Consider the following 20,108-nt stretch of genomic DNA (forward strand, 5'->3'; position numbering starts at 1 on the left):
ACATAGCAGCAGCTCATATTTTCAGCTTGACCATCATTTCGCCCAGCAAATAAATTGAGAATGAAAATGGTAAGCAGTAGACATGGAGATTTAATCCTTTTATTTTAGCTAGCTTAGTAGGGAGATCTGAAATTGTAGTGTTGGTATAGAATTGAAGGCACTGGAAGGTACTTGCAGCTGCTAAGGGTATTGCACGTAACAAGTGTCAAATGTCTTCTGGAACTTCCAGTCTCTGCATCAGTTACCCGAGAACAAAAATATGCCAGGCTGACTGATGTGTCCTGTTCTCCTGAGGAGTTTTTATTCGCATGGCCTTATCTACATTGGCATTTTCTCCTCTTCACCCTACCTTACCCCATTCCTGCCCCCACCAAATCAATTAAGGGAAAAAAGCATGTGCTGTCAAATACTAGCATTCCAAATCATCACAGACTCTTGCCTGTTCTTGAACTAGTTTGAAACTGCACTGAAAGGATGCATTGTCTGTAATTTTTTGTAAATGATGTATCACCTGTAAACTGAAAAAAAATAAATATTACCTTCAAGTATTTCTCTCTGACATGTATAAGAACAGGTTTTGATGAAAGTGTTCTCTGCAGCAGTGTTCTCTATACTTATTTGTGATTGCTCTGAATCTAGGAAAGGATTAATAATAACTGACTCCCTGTCATCTCTCACTTGAACCTTTAAGAAAAGAGGAGGAGACATGGAAGGAACGAGCCTTACCTCTGATTGCTTCCATCACCTGCAGAGGTATGATCTTGAGAGCTGAAGATTACAGGGGAAAGGAAAGCTGGGAATCTGAGTAGCTGGCATTCTGTTCATGTGCATCTGTGGTTGGATTCTGCTCAGGCTTCCTTTTAGTGAAAGGGAGTTTAGTTTTTTTAATGGCTGATATAAATGAGGTTTTGCTTTATATGAGGTATGCATATGAACCTTAAGATTTTTTTTTTTTTAATATGGGTTGAGAGCTGAAGTTGAAACAATTATTGCTGCTATTTAAAAAAAAATAATCTGGTGAAATCATGTAGGAAGCTTAGTACTGAAGATCTGGTTAAACTTGTTGTATCCTAGAGACTGTGGGAAGCTGTTTCTATGCATGGTTGTCATATGTCTTAGTTCTGATCATGTAAAATTCCTGCTGTTCACCTTCAGATATAGATAAGTTTGCCAAAATGGAGATTAGGAATTGTGCCTTGCTTTACCAAGATCTAAGTGTAGATTGAAAGTGAAGAAGGGAACTGGCCTACACTAAGGAGCTGTACTGTGATTTGTCTTGGAACTGAAGAGTGAGCCAGCTTAAATACTGCTTTGAGCAGGCTTCCCCACTGCAGTGGTAATAACTCTTCCGCTGAATTTTGATAAAACAGGCATTACTATGTTTTCTACCATTTCTTTAAAATCCATTGAAATCCTTGCAGGCTGAACTTACGTAGCCATTACAGGGCTGCAACTGGTTGGTTTTATATACTTAAAATATTGGTGCATATGTATAATGTGGATACTTAAAGTGCCTGTCTTCTGCCACCATAGGATTGAGTACTGACTGCTTTAACTACTACCTAGTGGAGAACTGATTGTGTACCTTTTTGTTTGCAACTCCCCCAAAATTACAGTCCATTGGTATCACTTCTGAGGGAATCTTACTGGGGACTCCTAAAATATCCTCCTAAGAAAAGGTGCTCAGAACTTGTCTTGACAGACTGAATGGGACTGAACCCGTGTCACCTCTGAAGCTTAGTTCACCAAAGTAGTCCACTACTGATTCTTACTCGTTCTCCATTTGGAAGTCCAGGGGAGGATGGTACATGCCACGGATTTTGTCACATTGTCTGTGGCAGACTGCATCTTACACTTCCAAAATTAAGTGGGTAGCCCTTGAGAATCCTGCATTTCTTTAATCCTCCAAAGATGTGTCTAGTTCCCGTTCTGCCACATATTAAAATAGTATAGAGGTTGGGGGTGGTGTAGGGAAGACAGATGCAGTAGTTTAGAAAAAAATACGGCTATATAATAGTTGCTGTGGTTTAGAAGTTAGATTGCTGTGATGGCCATCATTCATGCTGATTGTCGTGTATGTGGCAGGTACCAATTTAATGCAGGAGACCTAACTCTAATAGTAAATTGTTAATTTTTTATATTTATTTTTCAGCAAATAAATCTTCATTTCACCTTGCGCTCTGTGGCGTGTTTTTTAAGAGTTCCAGTACCATATGTATACCAAAATGCTGTGAAAGCAGAGATGCAAAATGCCTGCAGGAATGGATAATACCACTGAGTGGAATGATGGGACCTCGATTTTAGGGGAAAGACTCCTCCGGGTTTGGCTTAATTTAACCATTAATTTCCCCATAGGTGGCTGGGGCCTCTATAAACCACACACAGCTGGTTCATCCCAGAGAACTCAGAGGAAATAAAAAAGGCAAGAGGATAGCTGTGGGAAGAAGAGGATGGCTGAACGTGAAGAAACAGGTACAGTGGTTTTGGGTGAAACTGGCTAGATGGAACAAGACAAAAGCCTCTCTCTGATGCCCTGCTTTTCTGTATTCTGAAGTCTCCTTTTGCCTCTGGTGCCTTTTTGCTGCTGGAAAACCAAAAGCACAGAGGTAGGTGCTTCTTTTTGACTCCCAGGAAGGGAAAAACTATCTTTTTACATTAGAAGGAGAAGCACCGAAGTGCTGGCCTTCTAAGAAAAAAGGTCATTCTTACAAAATTTTAGACTGGTTTTAAGTTTTTTAAAGTTTAATCAGTTTGCTGATCAATTCAGCAAGAGCAATGGAGTAAGGCATATTTCCCATGCAGCTGGTGAGAGTTGGCCTTTGGTAGCAATAATACATGTAGAAAGCAGGTGCTGGTTTCGCTGAACATCTGTGAGACTGTGGGCAGAAAGACTTAATTAGTGCAACAAGTTTTCTGACCCTTTTGACTGACTTCCCCTCAACCTTTTCAGTTAGAAGACAGCCCGACTGTGAAACTAAAGCCAACTCAGCCATTATATTAAGGAAGCAGTAAATAGGGCACAGGTGTGGTGACACATGAAATGCTTTAATAAAACAGTAATCCACATCACTTCAGCAATAAACAGGAATTTTAATAAGAATTTAATATATATCTTCCAGACAGAATGCGTGCACCAAAACATGTTACAGTTCCTCGTATAGTACTAGTTCTGTTTGGCTGCTTCTTGCATTGTCCTTAAGTCATAGAGAGCAGAATTTGGCCTGTTTTGCTTAATATGTTAAATTTTAAGCTTGCCTGGTTTGAAGTTGGGCAGCTAAGAAACCAAGTTGTTTAGGCACATACCATTAAGACAGACAGACACAGAAGAGTCATACTTCTAGATTATCTGGTAATCAGTGAAAAGTGCGTAATACCAAAACTGACTTGAGATGATTTCTAGAGGGAACCTGGTTCCCACCTCTACATCCTATATATAAGCCCCAGAAAGTTAAAAGCGAAATAAGAAAGTAACTAAACCATTATGATGAATAAAGATCATTGTTAACTGCTAGCGAGTTAAGGTGATTTCACCTCCAGCTTCGCCCTAGCTGTTAAATACTGTAAAATGAAGTATGAGGAGATACAGAAGTTGTATTTGAATCAATTTTAGAATTACACCAACAAGTTGTTTTGTTTTTAATTAACTATTACATTTAGCAGTAGCCTATCAAGCAACCAGTAAGGGAATCTTGACGATGAAAGCAGCAGTCATTGTGCCACTTGAACTTTTCCTGTTCACCTGGTGTCACTTTTTCATCTCTATGCCATAGAGATCACAGCGCTTCTGGCTTAAAATAGGAATTTGCTGACGGATTTCTGCAAGTTTCTTCAGATCTGGAGGGGGAAGAAAGAGCTATTAAAAGAGCAGTTTTAACAGCAGGACTTGTCTGAGACAAGGTAGGAAAAGAGCAACTTTCATGAAGAATGAGTCCATAGGACACAGCAACTGAGCAGCCGGGGAAGGAAGCCTCAGCTTTGCTCTCTCCTAGGGTAGGTGGCAACTTCCTCATAAGTAAGGAAACTGGAATATTCTAGTCCTGGTAGTGCTTGTTTTTGCTTCAGTCTAGCAAAGGTTGAGAAGGGATGGGAGCACTGCATCATCTGTAACTGCATGAACAAAGCCATGGCCATTAAAAAAGAAACAGTCTCTCCAGTCTTATGCCCTGTCCAAGAAAGAAAGCAGGAAAAAAACAAACAAATGCTTACCTATATCTGTGTATACAACTGTTTCCTCAGCCCCAGCTTTGGCTATGACTTCACCCCTGCAAAATGAAGAACATTTGTTCACAGCATTAACACAGAGGTCTAAGGCATCAGTCCAGTTGCTGCTGTTTATATAAGAGGGAGTTTCTAGCCTTGATGTCTACAGCTGTAGACACAGGGCTATCTTAAAAATAGCATCATAATTCTTAACTCTTGCATGATAGAAATAGCTTCCAGGTTTTATATGTGGCACGTTTTATATGTGACATATACATACTTAACATAAGTTTCCAAAGATCAAAAATATTCACAAGCGCAACTATGAGAACCAGCACATGTGAACGTGGAATATACCTCAAAGGGAAAGAAGTAACTTCACTGGGGACAACCATATATAGTTGGTTGTTTAGACTAACACTTTCACCTCTCAGATCCAACCAGCTTTTACTAGGAGTATACTTACGCTCTGCATGAGCTACTGAACATGCTTATGTCTCCCACTAGGTGCTCTGCCACTGCTTTCAGCATAAAATGTTAAGAGCGCATGACAGAAAGCTTTATTTACTTTGCAATTGTCTAGAAGAGTAGTGTCGGTGGAATGATTTATTTGGAAGAAAAATAACTGCCAAAAGACTTGATGTTTTCCCAGTCACCTAGAGGCGTGGAGGGGAAGTAATCACTGCTAAGGTCAGAAAGTCTCATCTACTTGAAGGTATCCTTCTCATTCTTTCTTACCTCAAAATGTTCTTTGAGGAAATTAGTTTTGTATAAGCTGTTTAATATGGTTCAATTCTGCTCAAGGAGTCACCACAGTGCATAATATATAATGCAAGTTGAAAAGGTCAGCAGCTTAACTAGTGTTTAATACTACTACTGAAGTAGCTTCTGCGCTTCCAACAAGAATGCATACTGTTAAACCATTTTAAAACTAGCTGGCTGGAAAATAAGAAAAAAAGGATAATTCGTTTTAAAAGTAGGTGAAAATGTGGGGCTGAAGTGAGACGGTCAAGTAAAACATTCAACCAAGGTGTTTTTTTTCTGAACTCACCATGGATTTACTACGGTGCTGTGTCCCCAGGCAACATAGGAAGCTTTTTCATCTCTAGCAGGAGATACAGTAGCTACGTAGACTTGATTATCAACAGCTCTGTATTCACAGAAAGATAGGGCAAGAAAATGAGTAGGTCTTTTTTTTTTTTTAATACCACCCATTAACTAAGCAGAAGAGACTGAATTCACTCTGAAGAACAGACAATACAGCCTCCTAAAGACTTCTCAAACTTGTAAATGACACAAAAGTTACAGAAAACAAGCCTGGAAAGAGAAGTCTACCCAACTGCCCCAGAGTTAGACAGAATAAATTACATGTTCATTCAGTGTGCAGTAAAGTTGATTGAAGCTGACGAAACAAATAAGTAATACTGCATAATCAGGAGTCAAAGGATCTATTTCTGTCCATAATTAAGGCAGTTTTGACATGGTTATTGCTGTCTACTGGCTGTTCTGTGCAGAAGTTTGTGAATGGTGCTCAGAGCCATGGGGAAAAGGGCCAAAAGCTTAACTGCAGAGGGGCTGGCAGGAGTGAAGGATAAACAGCTCCTGCTTTTCTCCTTGACAGCAAAACCATTTTGGTGACCCATGCAAGACCCAAAGAATGGCACAGTTCTGACAGCAGAGTGGTCCTGCAGCAGAAATTCTGCTGTATGGCGTGATGTAGAATACAAGAACAATTTGGTTCCACATACTAAAATCCCCCTCAGTTACTTTGTTCTTACCGTCCCCTTTGTAGCAATTCCCAATGAGCCGGTCCTGTTGTCAGATTAAAAGCCCCTGGATATATCAGCAGCTGGCAACCTTTGTTAAAAGAAAATTACAAACAAACTATCATTAAGGGGAAGATGGTTTACCCTTGAGTATCTCTACTTTGAAGCTCATGGTAAGCTTTTATTTTTTTTCTGACTTCTGCCCTTAATAGAAGGACAAATAGAGCCCATTCATGTGTGGCACAGATGATTATTTATGCCAGCAAAGCCCTATGGTACATCACCAAGTATGGGGCCATAATACGTTTCCATTATGTATTATATTATTATATCAGCAGATGTGTAGCAGAGAATTATTGTTACTTTACAAATGAGTATCTGCTCTGTTTATGAATAACAAAGTCTGGGCTACAAGGTGCGTTTTGTGTTAATGGGCAAAGATAAGAGTGCCTGATGACACTTAAGAGAGTGCCCAGTACCATCACCCTGAAACAGCCCCATAAAATTCAGGCCTTAGGGCTAAGCATGCTCCACTTCATTAGGTGACTCAGCCTTACCCTTCTGTCCATAGATTTGAGCCAGCTCAGCAAATCTGATGTCATAGCAGATGCCCAGGCCCACTTTACAGTACGCTGTTCTCAAAAACACAAGAGACAGTCATATTGCTATCATGAGTACACAAAAGCAATCACAAGATCTCCTGCCACCTGTTAGTTTACATGTCTCAGAGTAACAAGGGGAGCGATATTTAAATGTGTTTCTCTAAATGTGTATCTGCAGCAAACATTGTCTATTGGTGGGGGAGAATTCATGCTTCATGATGAGAGGATGACTGTGAGAAGTAGCCTCATCTACCCTTTAAAAACAGCCATTTCCACAACATCACGCTATATCAGGTTTGTGTGTAACGTGTTCCTCTCTGATTTAGATGCAGATTTTTCAGTGATAAAGTTACTCACTGGTCTCCGTGGACTAAAGAAATTACAGTTACATACTTTCTTGCAGCATGCACATTGTAAGGAGGAGAAAGTCAACATGGGAGTTGAGACTCTTAGAGCTCAGTTAACAGGTCATACACATTTTTAAGATGGGGTAGGGGTAGCTGTCTTTTTTTTTTTTAATCTGTTGTGGTTGATTCAAGAATACTGGAATGGAATTTACAGTTATCTCCATTATTATACCATCTTCATATGAAACAACTGCCAGCATAGCCATGTGCTACATGTATTGTTTTCCAAGCCATGTTTTATAAGCACTGTTTTAAAAACTGCAATTAAAAATACAGTAACTTCTCTTTTACAATTCAGTAGGACCACTATTTGTTAAGGGAAGTGCCATGATGTATGCTTTATCCCTTTCTAATTCTCTGTCCTTTTTCAATCACTTTGCCTTTTAAAAAAGTTTCAGAAGTCACCCCCACACTTGGAACACACTTAAATACATTTGCCATCATTGTCAAATGCCTGATTTAAACCCAGCAGTCTAAAAATCCATTGCTGGGGAGAAATGGTAGGGAAGAGAGCTCCAGAATGACTGTAGTGTTATTGTGGCAGTGCTCCTAAAGAGAAGGCTTGTCTTATACTCACGAGTATCAAACATGGAGAAACTATTCCCTGGACTCAGTGTTTCAGACTCTTTGAACTGTATCTTCCCAGGAATATCAATATCAAACAAATGAATCTGTAATTATAAGATTATTAATAAGAATTATTAATAATTTCCCTGCTTGGTGCTTGAGACTTTTCCTACTAGTCAATGTATACTAGTCACAATTATCTGGACTACTCTTCCGTCAGGATCCCAAATATACATTGCTTAAGATGAAGAGATCTTCTAAAGACAATTTAAAGCAGTTCTCTTCTTTACAGAAATTTGCATGTCTAAAGTTATTTGGAGAAAAAATAAAGAAGATAAATACTAGGCATTTTAAACAACACATATAAGCCTCGACCTAAGTGAGGCACATATCAAATGTTTACATTGCTTACCAAATAGAATGTCCAATGCTTGGCCCATGCAGTAATAGAGAGTTAGTAAAAACAGCTAAAAATAGAACAATTAATTTGCAGTATGTCTCTACATCTTCATGAAAAGGGTCCTTGTAAAATAACTATCTATCTTGATTTAATGCGTAATTTTGCTAAAGAAAGGGTACATATATAATGTACTCTATGTATATGACATCTCAAATTTGTCATGATTATAAGTGCAATATGGTAAAGCAAGTGGTATTTTCCTCGCCAAAATTTGAGTTCCATTCCTGCAAAATTTCTCCAGGAAATACTTTGAACAAGTCACAAAGTTCACATGACTTGTAGATGCTTCTTAGCCCCTGTAGACGGTGTTTATCCCATCCCTTGCGATGTAGATATCTGTTCCTGACTGGAGCTTTGTAAAAATACAGCTGTTTCTGTATTACTGTTAGTTTATATATATGCAGTACAAGCCTGCACTCGTTTTGCAAACAACTACAGGGCTTATGGGCTGGTGTGGTATGACAGAAGACAATGCAGTATTTCAGAAAGTGATCTAATGGTGTAGCTAAATGCACAATCAGTTAAAAGAAAAAAAAAAGAATAACTGCATCCCCAGATCCATTTTGCACCATCTCATTTGTTCCAAGTAACCTTGCATTCTCTTGTTTTTCCTTCAAACAAGCAAGCTGTTGTTCACTTGAGGAATGATGCCTGTACGCAAAGCCAGAGTAGCAGGAACTACATAGTTACAAATACAGGTAGTTTCTCGAGGGGCAAGCAGTGTGCAGGTGGAAGATGACAGTAAGCACCTACCTACTACAAACAGCAGACACAGCTTAACTGTGGAACTTGGACTTTGATTGTCTGCACTATTATACATACAGCACAAAAAGTATGTAAAGAGCAGTCTTTATGATAACTGAGAGGCTAACTCCTTTGGGAACCTGAGGAAAAATCCTGATCCCACTGATGTGGCACTAGAATTCAGACGACTTGGATCAGCCTTTACCACAATTTTCCCAGCATCTGGGACAAGTCAATTAAGCCTTCCGCACCTCATAGTCCTTGTCCAGCACTTAATGATGACCAACTTTGGAAGGGATAAACACACATCCCAAATTAAAATGAGATGCAGTTTTAATGACAGTGCACTGCTTATTATTACTGCAAGATGCTGCTAATTCCTATCACCTTTAGGTGCAGATGAAATCATTTGTGCCTCCTAAAGACAAAGGGCAATACCATTTTTGGGTAAAACTGCTGAGTACTAGCCACACAAATGAGAAACCGTCTAATAACAACATTGTACCGTCTTACCTTCCTATGCTTTGCCAACATAGCACCATCAGGCCCAAAGACAGTACATGTATTATACAGCTTTCCACCATCCTCTTCTGGAATGGATCCTTTAAAAAGGAGAGAACAAAGTTTTACCCCCCCCCCGCCCCGTAGTATATGGAGTATTGATTCAGTTGCACAAATAGACATTGCCCATTTTTTCCCCTCAATGAGACAGTCACTAGGAATAAACTACCTCCAACAAGATATATGCTGCACTCCTTGGCAACTTCTGAGAGCTTTTGTGTTGATTCTCCAGGGATCTTCTCTGCATATTCTTTAAAGTATTGGGTTCCGTATGGAGAATTAAAACATTCCTAGAATTAGAAAAAAGATGAAGTTAAAATCTGTAAACACTGCACTTGACCTTTCAAAATTTTTCTTCATGCTTTTTCCCTAGGTCAGAAATTAAAAAATATTAACACATAAAGGCTAACATGTCACACAAACTGCCATATGCCTATGCAAAGGTGTAGACTATATGCTTGGTGCGTATTAACTCTTTATGTTGTGTGACTTAAAAAAAATAAGGTGGAGGGAAGAGAATATTTTATCTCTTAGTATCAGTACAAAATTTACCTTCCCAAACTTGCTGAAAGACCTTGCCCTTGCTTGAGAGGGTTTACTCTACAAGCATTAATTATCATTGGCAAATGGAGTATCTCAGCTAAATAGGTCTGGAAAACTCGGTTGTTTGTACACATGACAAAAAGTAGCTAATAATAGATAATCTCCCTCTAGGAGACCTAGACAGGATAATCAAAGGTCGTATTTGCAACACAAGAGCTGTGTTAGAACAGAGAAGGGAAGGTTGCTTAATACTTCACCTAGGACAGCAGGAACCAAAACATTCTTTGTGTAAAACATTCAGACCAAAAGTTCACCCAGAAAAGAACTTTGCAGTCCCAAGTCAGATGCTGCAAGGCACAGGCACATGTACCCCCAGGAACAGAGGAAAAATCTCACAGCTACAGTGGGAAGGTACCTTGTTGCCAGCATATCATGTTTAAAAAAAAAAATTTAAAAAATCAGCAAGGTAATCCTGGCTGAAGTCTAAAAAGTAAATCAGAAGTGATCAATAATTTTAAGCGGTGATCATGTTCCCGCACAATGATATCATGATGCTTTAATCATAATCCAGCCACAAATGACTTGCTGGAAATGTTTGACATCTATTTAGTTTCTCATTGACTGTTTGATCCTGAATAATTATGGCAAAGATGGATGCCTGCTTCCCTATCAACACATCCTGCTTCGTATCAACACTCTTTAGCTGAAAATCACCTTTTCCTACATTCTGGCACAGACGGTTTCTGCAAAGATTCAAACCACAGTCTTACTTTCGTTAATTCAGAATAAACCAGTTAGGGCTGCTGGAATTGCCTGGGATTTAAACCACATGAACTTGAACAGATTCCTGTCCCATTAAAAATAAAATTAAAAAAACTTTTTTTTTCCCTCCTTCTTTTATACATTCTGGTAGATAGAACAAGGCACTTCAACACATTTTTTTTCCCCCTGTTTTGGAGTCTCATACAGCATACAAGCGCATCCAGAGAGAAACAGGAATATATAATGCATGGTTAACACTACGAAGATATTTCCAAGAGTTTGAGGTGTATGTATTTTAAGTAAATCATGATCTTTACTCACAGGTAGAGCCACGACTTTTGCTCCTTTAGCCGATGCTTCTCTTACCAGTCCACAGGCTCGTTGAAGGTTATCTGATTTAACAGCAGATACATGAAGCTGAATAAGTGCCAGGCGGAAGTCTAATGGCAGAAAAGGAAAAAAAATTAGCCAGTGGAATTTCCCCAGGTAATCAAAACTTGAATTCATTAATGAGCACTTAACAAAATAAATCTACTTACATATTAACAACATACACACAAACCACTTCCGACTCGTTTTGCAGTCGGTATATGACTCTGGAAGAAGTCTCCTAACACAGGGAGAACATTCAAACGCAGGCTTGCTACCTGGGAACCATACATGGCCATCCCCTGGTTCAGGTCAAGGACCAGGGAGTTGACATGCTGGTCAAAGGCTAGCTCCTGCTTAGCCTAGGTGGTACCCAGTCCACATTCTCATGTAGGACACTGTGCAACAGCAAGCAGGAAAGGAAGACCACTAGTTATCTGGTGTTGATTCTTCCTTCCCAGTTTGCTGCGTGCTTTGTGAGTGTATCTTTTCATTGCACCCATCACCCAACGAGTGCTGAATCTCCTAAAATGCCACTAGCAAACTAAAAGGCTGCATAATCCCCAAAACACACAAATATGGGAAGTTTGCTTTTATGATTCAAATCACACCTGGCCTGGGAAATGGATGTGAGGAACCATAAAACCATAAAGATAACATTTTTCCTGATCATTTCTTTACAACCCAGTTTCTAGCCAAGAGACATCTGCATCTACCACACCTAAGCAGGATTTTTATGTTCTGAATTGCATGGGAGAGATCAAATCATGTGCATTCATTCCCCTTTGTGCATCTCCTCATATCTTGGACTGTAGGAGTGCACAGAGCTCTCTCCTTTTGAAGCCAAACGCTCTGCCTTCTTCCACAGAGTTACCCCAGGCTGAAATCACCTCTCTTTTCAGGGAAGCTCCCCTATCACCCAGAACCACAGGACTCAGGGAAGCAGTGAGCAACACTGCCACAGTGCTGGGGGAAATGGGAGCTGGTCCAAGGGCAGGCCAGGCTGGGACACGGATAGGCAAGTGGTAGCTTCCTTCGTGCTTTGCTTCACCTTAGTAGGCAAGCGGTTGACTCCTACAAGGTACGCAAATGATTAACTTCTCACCCGGCCACAGTGCATCTAATAAACTGTTTTAACGTTTAGCTGATTGGGAAAGCGAGGTTGCGATGAGATTTCCAACAGGCCAACCAGAGTTCGCTTCGTGTGCCTCCCTAACAGGACAGCCCTAACAGGAGGCGCTCTCAAATTGTGTCTTTTTCACGGGGTGTTGTAACTCGGGGAAATTAAGCGCAGACATTCCGTTCCCTGCAAGATCCCTTTTGCAAAAAATCAAAAGCACATCTGGCAGAGCGAGCCCAGCTCCTCTCACTGATGTTTTAAAGCGCGGCGGGAGGGAGCCACGAGGAAGCCGCGGCGCTTAAAACACCAGCGAGGGCCACGGGGAAGCCGCTGGTCTTTCACCACCCTCCGGCCCGGGCCCGGAGCCGGCTCCCGGGCTCTGCTCCGGGCGCCTGAAGCCGCGGCCCCGCTGGGGGGCGGCCCTGACGGGAGCCCTGACGGGAGCAACGGCCGCGCCCCGCCGCGCCGCGCGCCGCCACTCACGGGCCATGGCTCCGCGCGTCGGCTGCATCCCCGCGCCTCACGCCCCGCTCTGCGCCTGCGCGCCGCGGGGCGCTGCTGGGAGATGTAGGCCGCCCCCCCCCCCCCCGCGGTGGGCGGGAACGGCTGAAGGCCTCTTACCCACCCCTCTGGTGGGCAAGGCTCGTCCCAAGGGGGCCGTGCTGGCTTACAGGGGGGTCGTTGACCTGACACGCTGGCACGTCCCCCCCTTCTTTAACGAAACTGCATTGCCCCAGGTAGAAAACTCGAAACACCTTGGCAGCCAGCAGAAGTTTTAACCATCAAGTGCTCCCCTTCACTCACTACATTGCTTCCTTACGTGTGTATTTTACAGTCTTGTGCTTTCTAAAAGCATGCTTCTAGATGCATATTTTCCTGTTCAGAGTCTGGCAACTCTCAAAGTTGAAAACCAATGGCGGCAGAAGGGGCAAAAATAAAACAAAATGGGTAACCCGGTATGGTCACTCTCTTTCACATGTCGTGCTGAAGCCACTTTCAGGAAACACGTGGAGAGAGAAAGGATGGGAAGCCCACAACCACCATAAAATGGACACCCCTTATGTGCTGCAGTTACAAACAGAAACACAGCTCAGTCTGCCCCTTGGAGCAGTCAAGCAAACACCTCATCCCAAACTGACCAACCCAAAGGATGGCAGAATTACCAGCAGTAGTTTTTTTTTCTTGTTTCTTTTTTTTTTTTTTTTTTCCAGAACAGCAAACCTTGCAGGGTTCCAGGTGCAGAGAACAGCTGTTTCCTGAGTTTCCGTAGGGTTTAGACAGAGCACAAAGTAAGAATAAGAACAAGCAGTGAACTGGTAACATCCTTTCAACCAGGAAGGCTCATACTATTTCCCATGGTAATGAGAGGTACAATGTATTTTTCAAATTTCGAAACAGTAGTAATATATGAAAGTATTAAATATACCCAAAAGAACATGTTAGCAGACTATCACCCCCTCCTTCCCCAAAAGGGGAAACTCTTCAGCCACTGAGTGCCCCTATATTGAAAAATGTTATATGACAGCATCAAAAGTTTTGGAACTACATCTGACATGCTCGGTCAAAGCTACAAACACTGCTAATACTCATGTGTAAGGCCTAACAGGAACTAAACTGAAAGAGCAGCAATTAATCTTCACTTACATATGGAGAGAACAATGTAACTAAAATAATTTCTCCACAGTCTGAGAATACTTGTGGTGGGTAATATAAGTTCTGCACAAATTTGCACATAGATCAGAATCTAAAATAACTTGTGAGACAATTAAAACAAAACAAAAATAAATTAAAAAAAATCAGTGAGCATAGAAGCACTGACCCTGGCTATGAAAAGCAAAGGAATGAGTTTCAAACTGTCAAGAAAGCTTACTCTGAGAAGTGTTCCTTTCCTGCAACAGACCGCATTTTTAATCACCAAACAGAGATTAAATAAAAGTTAAAAATCGAGCAACATAGCAGCTGTCATTTTATCTTCAAACAACACGTTCAACAATGTAGTCAGCAGCACATACAAAATAAGAGCCTGCAAACCTCTGGCAAGTAATTAAAAGAAAATCCCCGAAGATGAAATAGACTAGAAGTTGTACACTGATTATTATTTTTTTTTTTCAAAAGCTGTCACTCTAGTACTATAATTAGAATTTCTGCTCAGCAATTCAGGTTTTGTAACTAGCACCCTAAGTACAGATACAACAAATACGCCATGAGACAAAAGTAGTCTCTAAGTTGTGGGTAGACATAAAATGGTAATATGATTGTTCAGTTTGGACTGAGCTTTGTAACACAAGAAATCTGTTGGTAACTTGCACAGTTATAACTTGTAACTTAAAAATTACAAATAATTAACCTCTTATTGGCATGGGTAATACATTTCTACACAGAAGAGATTTTAAAACTGACTTCCTGTAGCCTTAGTTACTGCAGATCTAAAAGGCCTGTATTTGTTGACCTCTGAGAAGCATACACATTACTCGTTCTTCATGTTTAATACCCAAATACACATAATAGCTTAACAACTGAATGTACTTTTCACAAGTAACTAGATTCTTCAAGATACCACTTTAGGTACTTCAGCTACGCATGTCTCAGTTCTCCCCTTATTTTGTTTGCAACTTTTTTCTCTCACTAGCACTCTCTCGTGACTTACAAAAATGTGTTGTATCATTTTGTCAACATTTTCATTTGTCAGCATAATAGTAAAATATGATGCTGAAATGCCTGGAAATCATGCAGAAACCTTCTCTATAATTTGACCATTTATTAACTCATTTTGACCTTTCTATGAATGCTGACCATGGTTCACCCAAAAGAATCCTGTAAAATCAGCCAAAATTCCGATCTACTTACATTAATGTGTCACTGACAGCAGCTCCTTATGACCCATAATCAACTTCTTTTACTCCAGATATCAAGGTCACTTCGATTTACAAAATACCTTTAGGAAAAACTGTTAAATTGATTCACAGAATTCACACACTATACAATTAAAAGTACTTTCTGTCAGAAGTTATGTTCAAATTGTACTGGTTTATTTACAACTGTAGTTTATAAACAGTAACACAAACATCTTTACATGAAAAAAATCTCATTGCTGAAATAGGCACAGAGTCAGAGACTCTTCAGGATAGTTTCAGAACGGAGTAGGAAGAAAATGTAATACAACAGCTGCTGGGCAAAACTATAAATATGTGAGTGTTGGCCCAGGTGCAATTTCATGCAAATATCTTCAACAGTTCAAGTTCTATTGGTGTTTACTCAGATACTAAGAAAAAAAAAAAGGAATAAGTTCCAGAATTAAGGTGCCCTAGCTTGATTCCTAGTAAAATAACTTAGAGTAACTGGCTTTTATAAAGGTCAGTTTATTTTTTCTCCTGATGATGTACCAATTCACAGGCTCTGACTCAAATACTCAGAAGACTTTACACAACAACTCTAACCCCTAGTGTCTTTATTTCACAATTTTTGGTAATTTTCATATCCGTCTACAAAGATGCTATGCCTTTGCCATAAGAACCTTCCTGTACTGGGCTTTCTAGCAAGAGAAACCCTTCTTATTAACTGTTTTGTATCAAGCAGAAGACTGCAGATACACTATGACACAGTTGCAATCTCTCACACTTTTACTAGCTTAGAAGTTATTAAAAGAATATAAACAGATGTTGAACCAATGAAGGCAACAGGTACTGAATACATTTATCCCAAGCATACAGCACTGGAATCTCTTCACTTTATTCGTGTGTGTTAATTTTCTTGCCACACCTTCAGTCTTCAAACAGACTTATCAGCACAAGCTCATTTCTGCACAAACTGAAGGTATTTAAAAATCTAATTTACGTGTTAGACATTTTGCTTCAGAGGAGCCATATAACTTGTTTTCAACTGTCATACTCTGCCATTAAGCACTTACTCCAATTTCAACATGTACACTCACCCTCACAAGAGAAACAATCTCAACCTATGAAATGCAAAATTTAGCATAATTTAAAAGAACCACAACCCTGTAATAAAAGCTTATTGTGTACAGTTCATTTTGGTATTTAAAGATACCCTTATAATCAATTCCAATTATTTAACCTAGTAGTGGATAGGACTTTCAGAAAAGTTAACTTTCCAAATTATTGGCATTTTGTCCCATTCACTTAACTGTTTTTAACTGGAAGAAAATTCCTAAGATTTTATCTGCTCTGCTTACAAAGCTAAGTTTTTCATAGTCCTTGATACTAACCAGTAGGCAAAAGTCAAATTTATAGACTGTAGGCCATGAAGACATTTGACTTTCAAGTATCAGTCATTTAAAGCTGTTTCTGTTTTCAACTGCTTCTCCATATCAGGCAGTTCATTCCTTTAACATGCTTATATGAACCCAGCTGCATCCTCTCTTACAAAGATGCAGATCACTTGGATTAAGGGTGCATAAAAAAGAAACAAACTGACCTTTATAATACGTTTCTAAAAAAAAAAAAAGAAAAAAAAATTAAAAAAAGGAAAAAAAGAAAAAAATTAAAAATCTTGTTAAGAAATTGGTAATAATTTACCCTATCTTAAGCCTGCTACTCAGGCACTCCCACCAGCAAACAGAAAAAAACTCTTAAATTAGTATTCAGTTGGAAAACAGCCAGCCCATGTCCATATACAGTATCTTTGTTGCTTCTTCTTTATAAACTGTTCTCTACAAAGTCTTTAGTTATTAACTCTCCAAGGCATCCAATACTTTCATGATCTGTTGTTTTATGGCTTTTGTAGCATCACCTGCATTCGGAATCAAATACCTTAAGTAGAGAAAAAAACAAAAAAAAAAAAAAACAGAAAAAGAAAAAAGGCATCATAAACTTGCTACAAAATTTTTAAGCATCAACTCAAATTCTTGCTTTGATATTTTCCTCTGGCACAGTCTAGGGGAAAAGAGGAGGGAAACTATTAAAATGACATAACATTTACTTCCTATTTATGCTATGACACATTTTCTGTTTGTGAACTTAGAACTGTTGAGGAGTATTTCACTGGCCCTCCTGGAAAGGAAAAATTCCTCATTAATTGCCAATGGAACGGAACAGGCAGTTCACGATCTCTACAGATAGCACTGTCCGATTTACATATGGCAGTCTTTGGTTTTCATTTTTGTTTTTGTTTTTAATTCCTGTGGATACACCTAAATCATTTAGTTACCATCCTCTGTTTTGTATTTGCTCCACTCAATAAAGTGGTGATGAAGTAATTCAACAAGAAGCAAAGTTCTCCGCAATACATTTAATTTACCTGTGTCTGACATAATACCAAACTCATTTTGTCCTAAGTAGCCAACAGGACAACTGGGAAGCTCATCTCTCACTTAATTCTGAAAACAGAGCACTCACTGTGTACAGTTCTCACCAAGGAAAAGGATGGGAAAAATGACCTACTGAATGTCAGTGGCTTTGTTAAAACAGTGACAAGAAACAAGAGGCTACATGGACGAAAAAATAAATAATAAAATATAAAATATAAAAAATAATAAAATATAAAAATATATAAAATATAAAAATATAAAAAATAAAATAAAATAAAATAAACATCCCTTTGGCTTCAGACCCAGTATTAGGCATTCCAATGTTAACCATGGCAATAGCCAACTTTCAAAACCTGGGATTCATAGTTTGAGGCCAGGCTCCATAACTCCTTATACGACATATAGGGAGAGTTAAATGTCTCAAAAAGTATACCACAAAAGACTGACCTCTCTCTTTAAATCCCACCCTTCACACATCCCTATTTTAGGCTGCAGATACATGAAAATGAAGTGGTCAACTAAGACATTACAAAAAGAAAACATTTGCACACATCTCATCCCCAACAACTGTCATCGGAGACCCTAGAGTCCAGTCCCTCTCTGTTGGGTCTCATAACTCTCTTTACTCCACTGGCAGATCTTCTTTATAGCTCACATCTAAATACCTGCTCCTAAGTAAAAACTATTACTTTTGAACTCAATTCTGGGAATTACAGCATACATCTGTCTTCCAGTTGACATCATTCTGTATACCATCGCTACCAACATCAGTGCTACTGAAATGGCTTACCTTTCAACTGCCAAAATTTCTATGCCTGAAGTATTGCTATTTCCGTATTTAAAGGTAATCAGTTCTGGGTGTTTCTTCTTGGATGTGATTTTGACTACAGAGTTGAGTGCCTGTCGAGACTGTATGTAAGCCAGGCCCTTCCGTGATGGAATCTCCCTCAAACAATACATATGGGTTGCCGTGACTAGGAGATGACTTGAAGGGAAAGAAAAACAGAAATTACATTTTCTATTTAACTCATTATCAGCTATTTACAAAGCTAAATTCTACAAACAAGTTACATGGAGAGAACTAGATAAAACAGTTTAGTACTTATGTAGATTAGGACCGTCTACAAAATACTTCAGATTTTCCTGAAGTACTGAATCACAGATATTTTGAAAACAAGTATAGCAGCCTCAACAGCATACAAAATCAGAGCAAGTAGTTAGCATCATCACCTCAGCACAAAAGACACAAGTGCTATCAACATCAATGATCAAAACCACCAGTAACATGCCAGGTCATGCAGTGCAGGGAAAATGCCTCCAGCTTCTCTTCTCCATCCTTCAATCATACCCCAAACCCTATCCCTTCATCTACAGAACTGCAACTCTGTATATTTAAGCCACCAGGATGTGCTGGCACTCCATGACTGATTGTCAGTCACTGCACAAGCACTAATGTGGAGTTGCTCACTTGCCCACTCAGTTCAAGACCCACTTTTGTCGTCTTCTCAGAAGCAATGCATGTGTGATGAACACATTACTGCAGTTTAAACTCAGTTTGGGAAATTACACCATGACAGATCAGCGATCATACACCATATCATTTTATTTCTCCATTAGATTTATTTTAATAAAAGACAATAACAGACCATGATGAAAGAGAAAGTTAATCCTAATTTTCTGTTATACAGATTCAATAGGATTTGTACTCTTTGGAGTAGCTAAAATGCAGTAAGCAACATGTTCTGCTCTTGCAGGATTAACAAGGTCACTGAATTTCAGGGGCAAGATGAGCAAGTACTACAAGTCAGAAAACTAGATAAGAAAAACATGAAAAAATGGGTACTTGGGTCTATCCGGTCTTGAAAAATAAGCCTACATTTAATGAGAATGTTTTTCTTCCTATCTTTTTTTACAAAGTAGAATTTTATACTATATTTTGTACATAAGTAATACTCTATAACACAATGCAAATATAGTGGTAACATTTTCCTCTAGGTCGTTTCACTAATATACCAGAAATGAAGGTGTATCATGAATAACTTAACTGTACAAGAATATTTTTAAAAGTGTACTGAGACAGACATTTACATTAAGTTTAGGAGTAATTCCAGTACCTGGGAAACATATGTCCATTTTCTTTTACTTCATTACAGGGGAAGTTATACTTCACGTCAGGTTTATTTATCCATGTTTGGATGTTGACGACTTCTTTCCGATCGTCATCTGACATTGAAGAGCTATCAATTTCATCTATTTGAAGAGGTGGTAGTTAAAAAAAAAAAATATTTTCACACAATGTCAGGCAATTTTCAAGTCATTTAAAATCATAGTAGCTACACTGGTTCAAATCAGGGTCCACCTAGCCTCCAAGTGTCCATAAACAATGGCTCTGAGGGAAACAAGAAAGACGCATGCAGACAAGTTCAGCAGACAAGTATTCTCAGCTCATAGAATTTATTAAGCTGGTTTGCTTTGTCCCTTCAGTGAAGTTTGACAGGTCTCTTCTACATGTACTTTTCCAGACTTCCACTGAAGTCCTGTACACTTTTTGCATCTACAATACCAGTATTTTTTGGCAAAGAGTACCAAAAATGTGCCAATATTCCAGGCGCTATTTCGCAGCCATGTTTCCTCCCCTAAACTGACTATCCCACAGGAGAAAAGCTCTAGCATATTCAATTATGCCTGTTGCAAAAGACATTTCACAGCCATCACTCACACTAGCAAGTTACTTCTGCAAT

At 39.3% G+C, this 20,108-nt stretch overlaps 2 protein-coding genes across 7 annotated transcripts in view; both read right to left on the bottom strand.

Annotated features, from left to right (window-relative positions):
- Window positions 1-3,026: 3,026 nt before the first annotated feature.
- NIT2 (nitrilase family member 2) lies at window positions 3,027-12,668 on the bottom strand. Its single transcript, XM_035540700.2, has 10 exons — window positions 12,585-12,668; window positions 10,934-11,052; window positions 9,477-9,597; window positions 9,260-9,348; window positions 7,553-7,646; window positions 6,524-6,598; window positions 5,979-6,057; window positions 5,252-5,350; window positions 4,207-4,262; window positions 3,027-3,834 (listed from the first exon to the last, which is right to left on the bottom strand). Exons 1-10 carry the CDS (start codon window positions 12,610-12,612, stop codon window positions 3,746-3,748), a joined length of 849 nt encoding a protein of 282 aa, XP_035396593.1. The 5' UTR covers window positions 12,613-12,668; the 3' UTR covers window positions 3,027-3,745.
- Window positions 12,669-15,108: 2,440 nt separating this feature from the next.
- The window catches only part of TBC1D23 (TBC1 domain family member 23), a 33,224-nt gene continuing 28,224 nt past the window's right edge, over window positions 15,109-20,108 (bottom strand). For all 6 annotated transcript variants that reach the window (XM_035540688.2, XM_035540687.2, XM_050708385.1 and 3 more), the window contains 3 exons: window positions 19,482-19,617; window positions 18,158-18,352; window positions 15,109-16,870 (listed from right to left, as the gene is read on the bottom strand). In XM_035540688.2, coding sequence (XP_035396581.2) covers window positions 16,789-16,870; window positions 18,158-18,352; window positions 19,482-19,617 — 413 coding nt within the window. In that variant the 3' untranslated portion in view covers window positions 15,109-16,788. The remainder of the gene's footprint in view (window positions 16,871-18,157; window positions 18,353-19,481; window positions 19,618-20,108) is intronic.

Source organism: Cygnus atratus, chromosome 1, assembly GCF_013377495.2.
Source record: "Cygnus atratus isolate AKBS03 ecotype Queensland, Australia chromosome 1, CAtr_DNAZoo_HiC_assembly, whole genome shotgun sequence".
Lineage (NCBI taxonomy): Eukaryota > Metazoa > Chordata > Aves > Anseriformes > Anatidae > Cygnus > Cygnus atratus.

Bases quoted from the DNA above. Each gene is read 5' to 3' on its own strand.
- NIT2 (XM_035540700.2), bottom strand. From the start codon at position 12,612: ATGCAGCCGACGCGCGGAGCCATGGCCC. The intron at 9,349-9,476 runs GTAGTTTATTCC...TCCTTTTTAAAG, and splicing joins CAGCATATATCTTGTTGGAG to GATCCATTCCAGAAGAGGAT. The intron at 4,263-5,251 runs GTGAGTTCAGAA...TTCATTTTGCAG, and splicing joins AGCACCGTAGTAAATCCATG to GGGTGAAGTCATAGCCAAAG.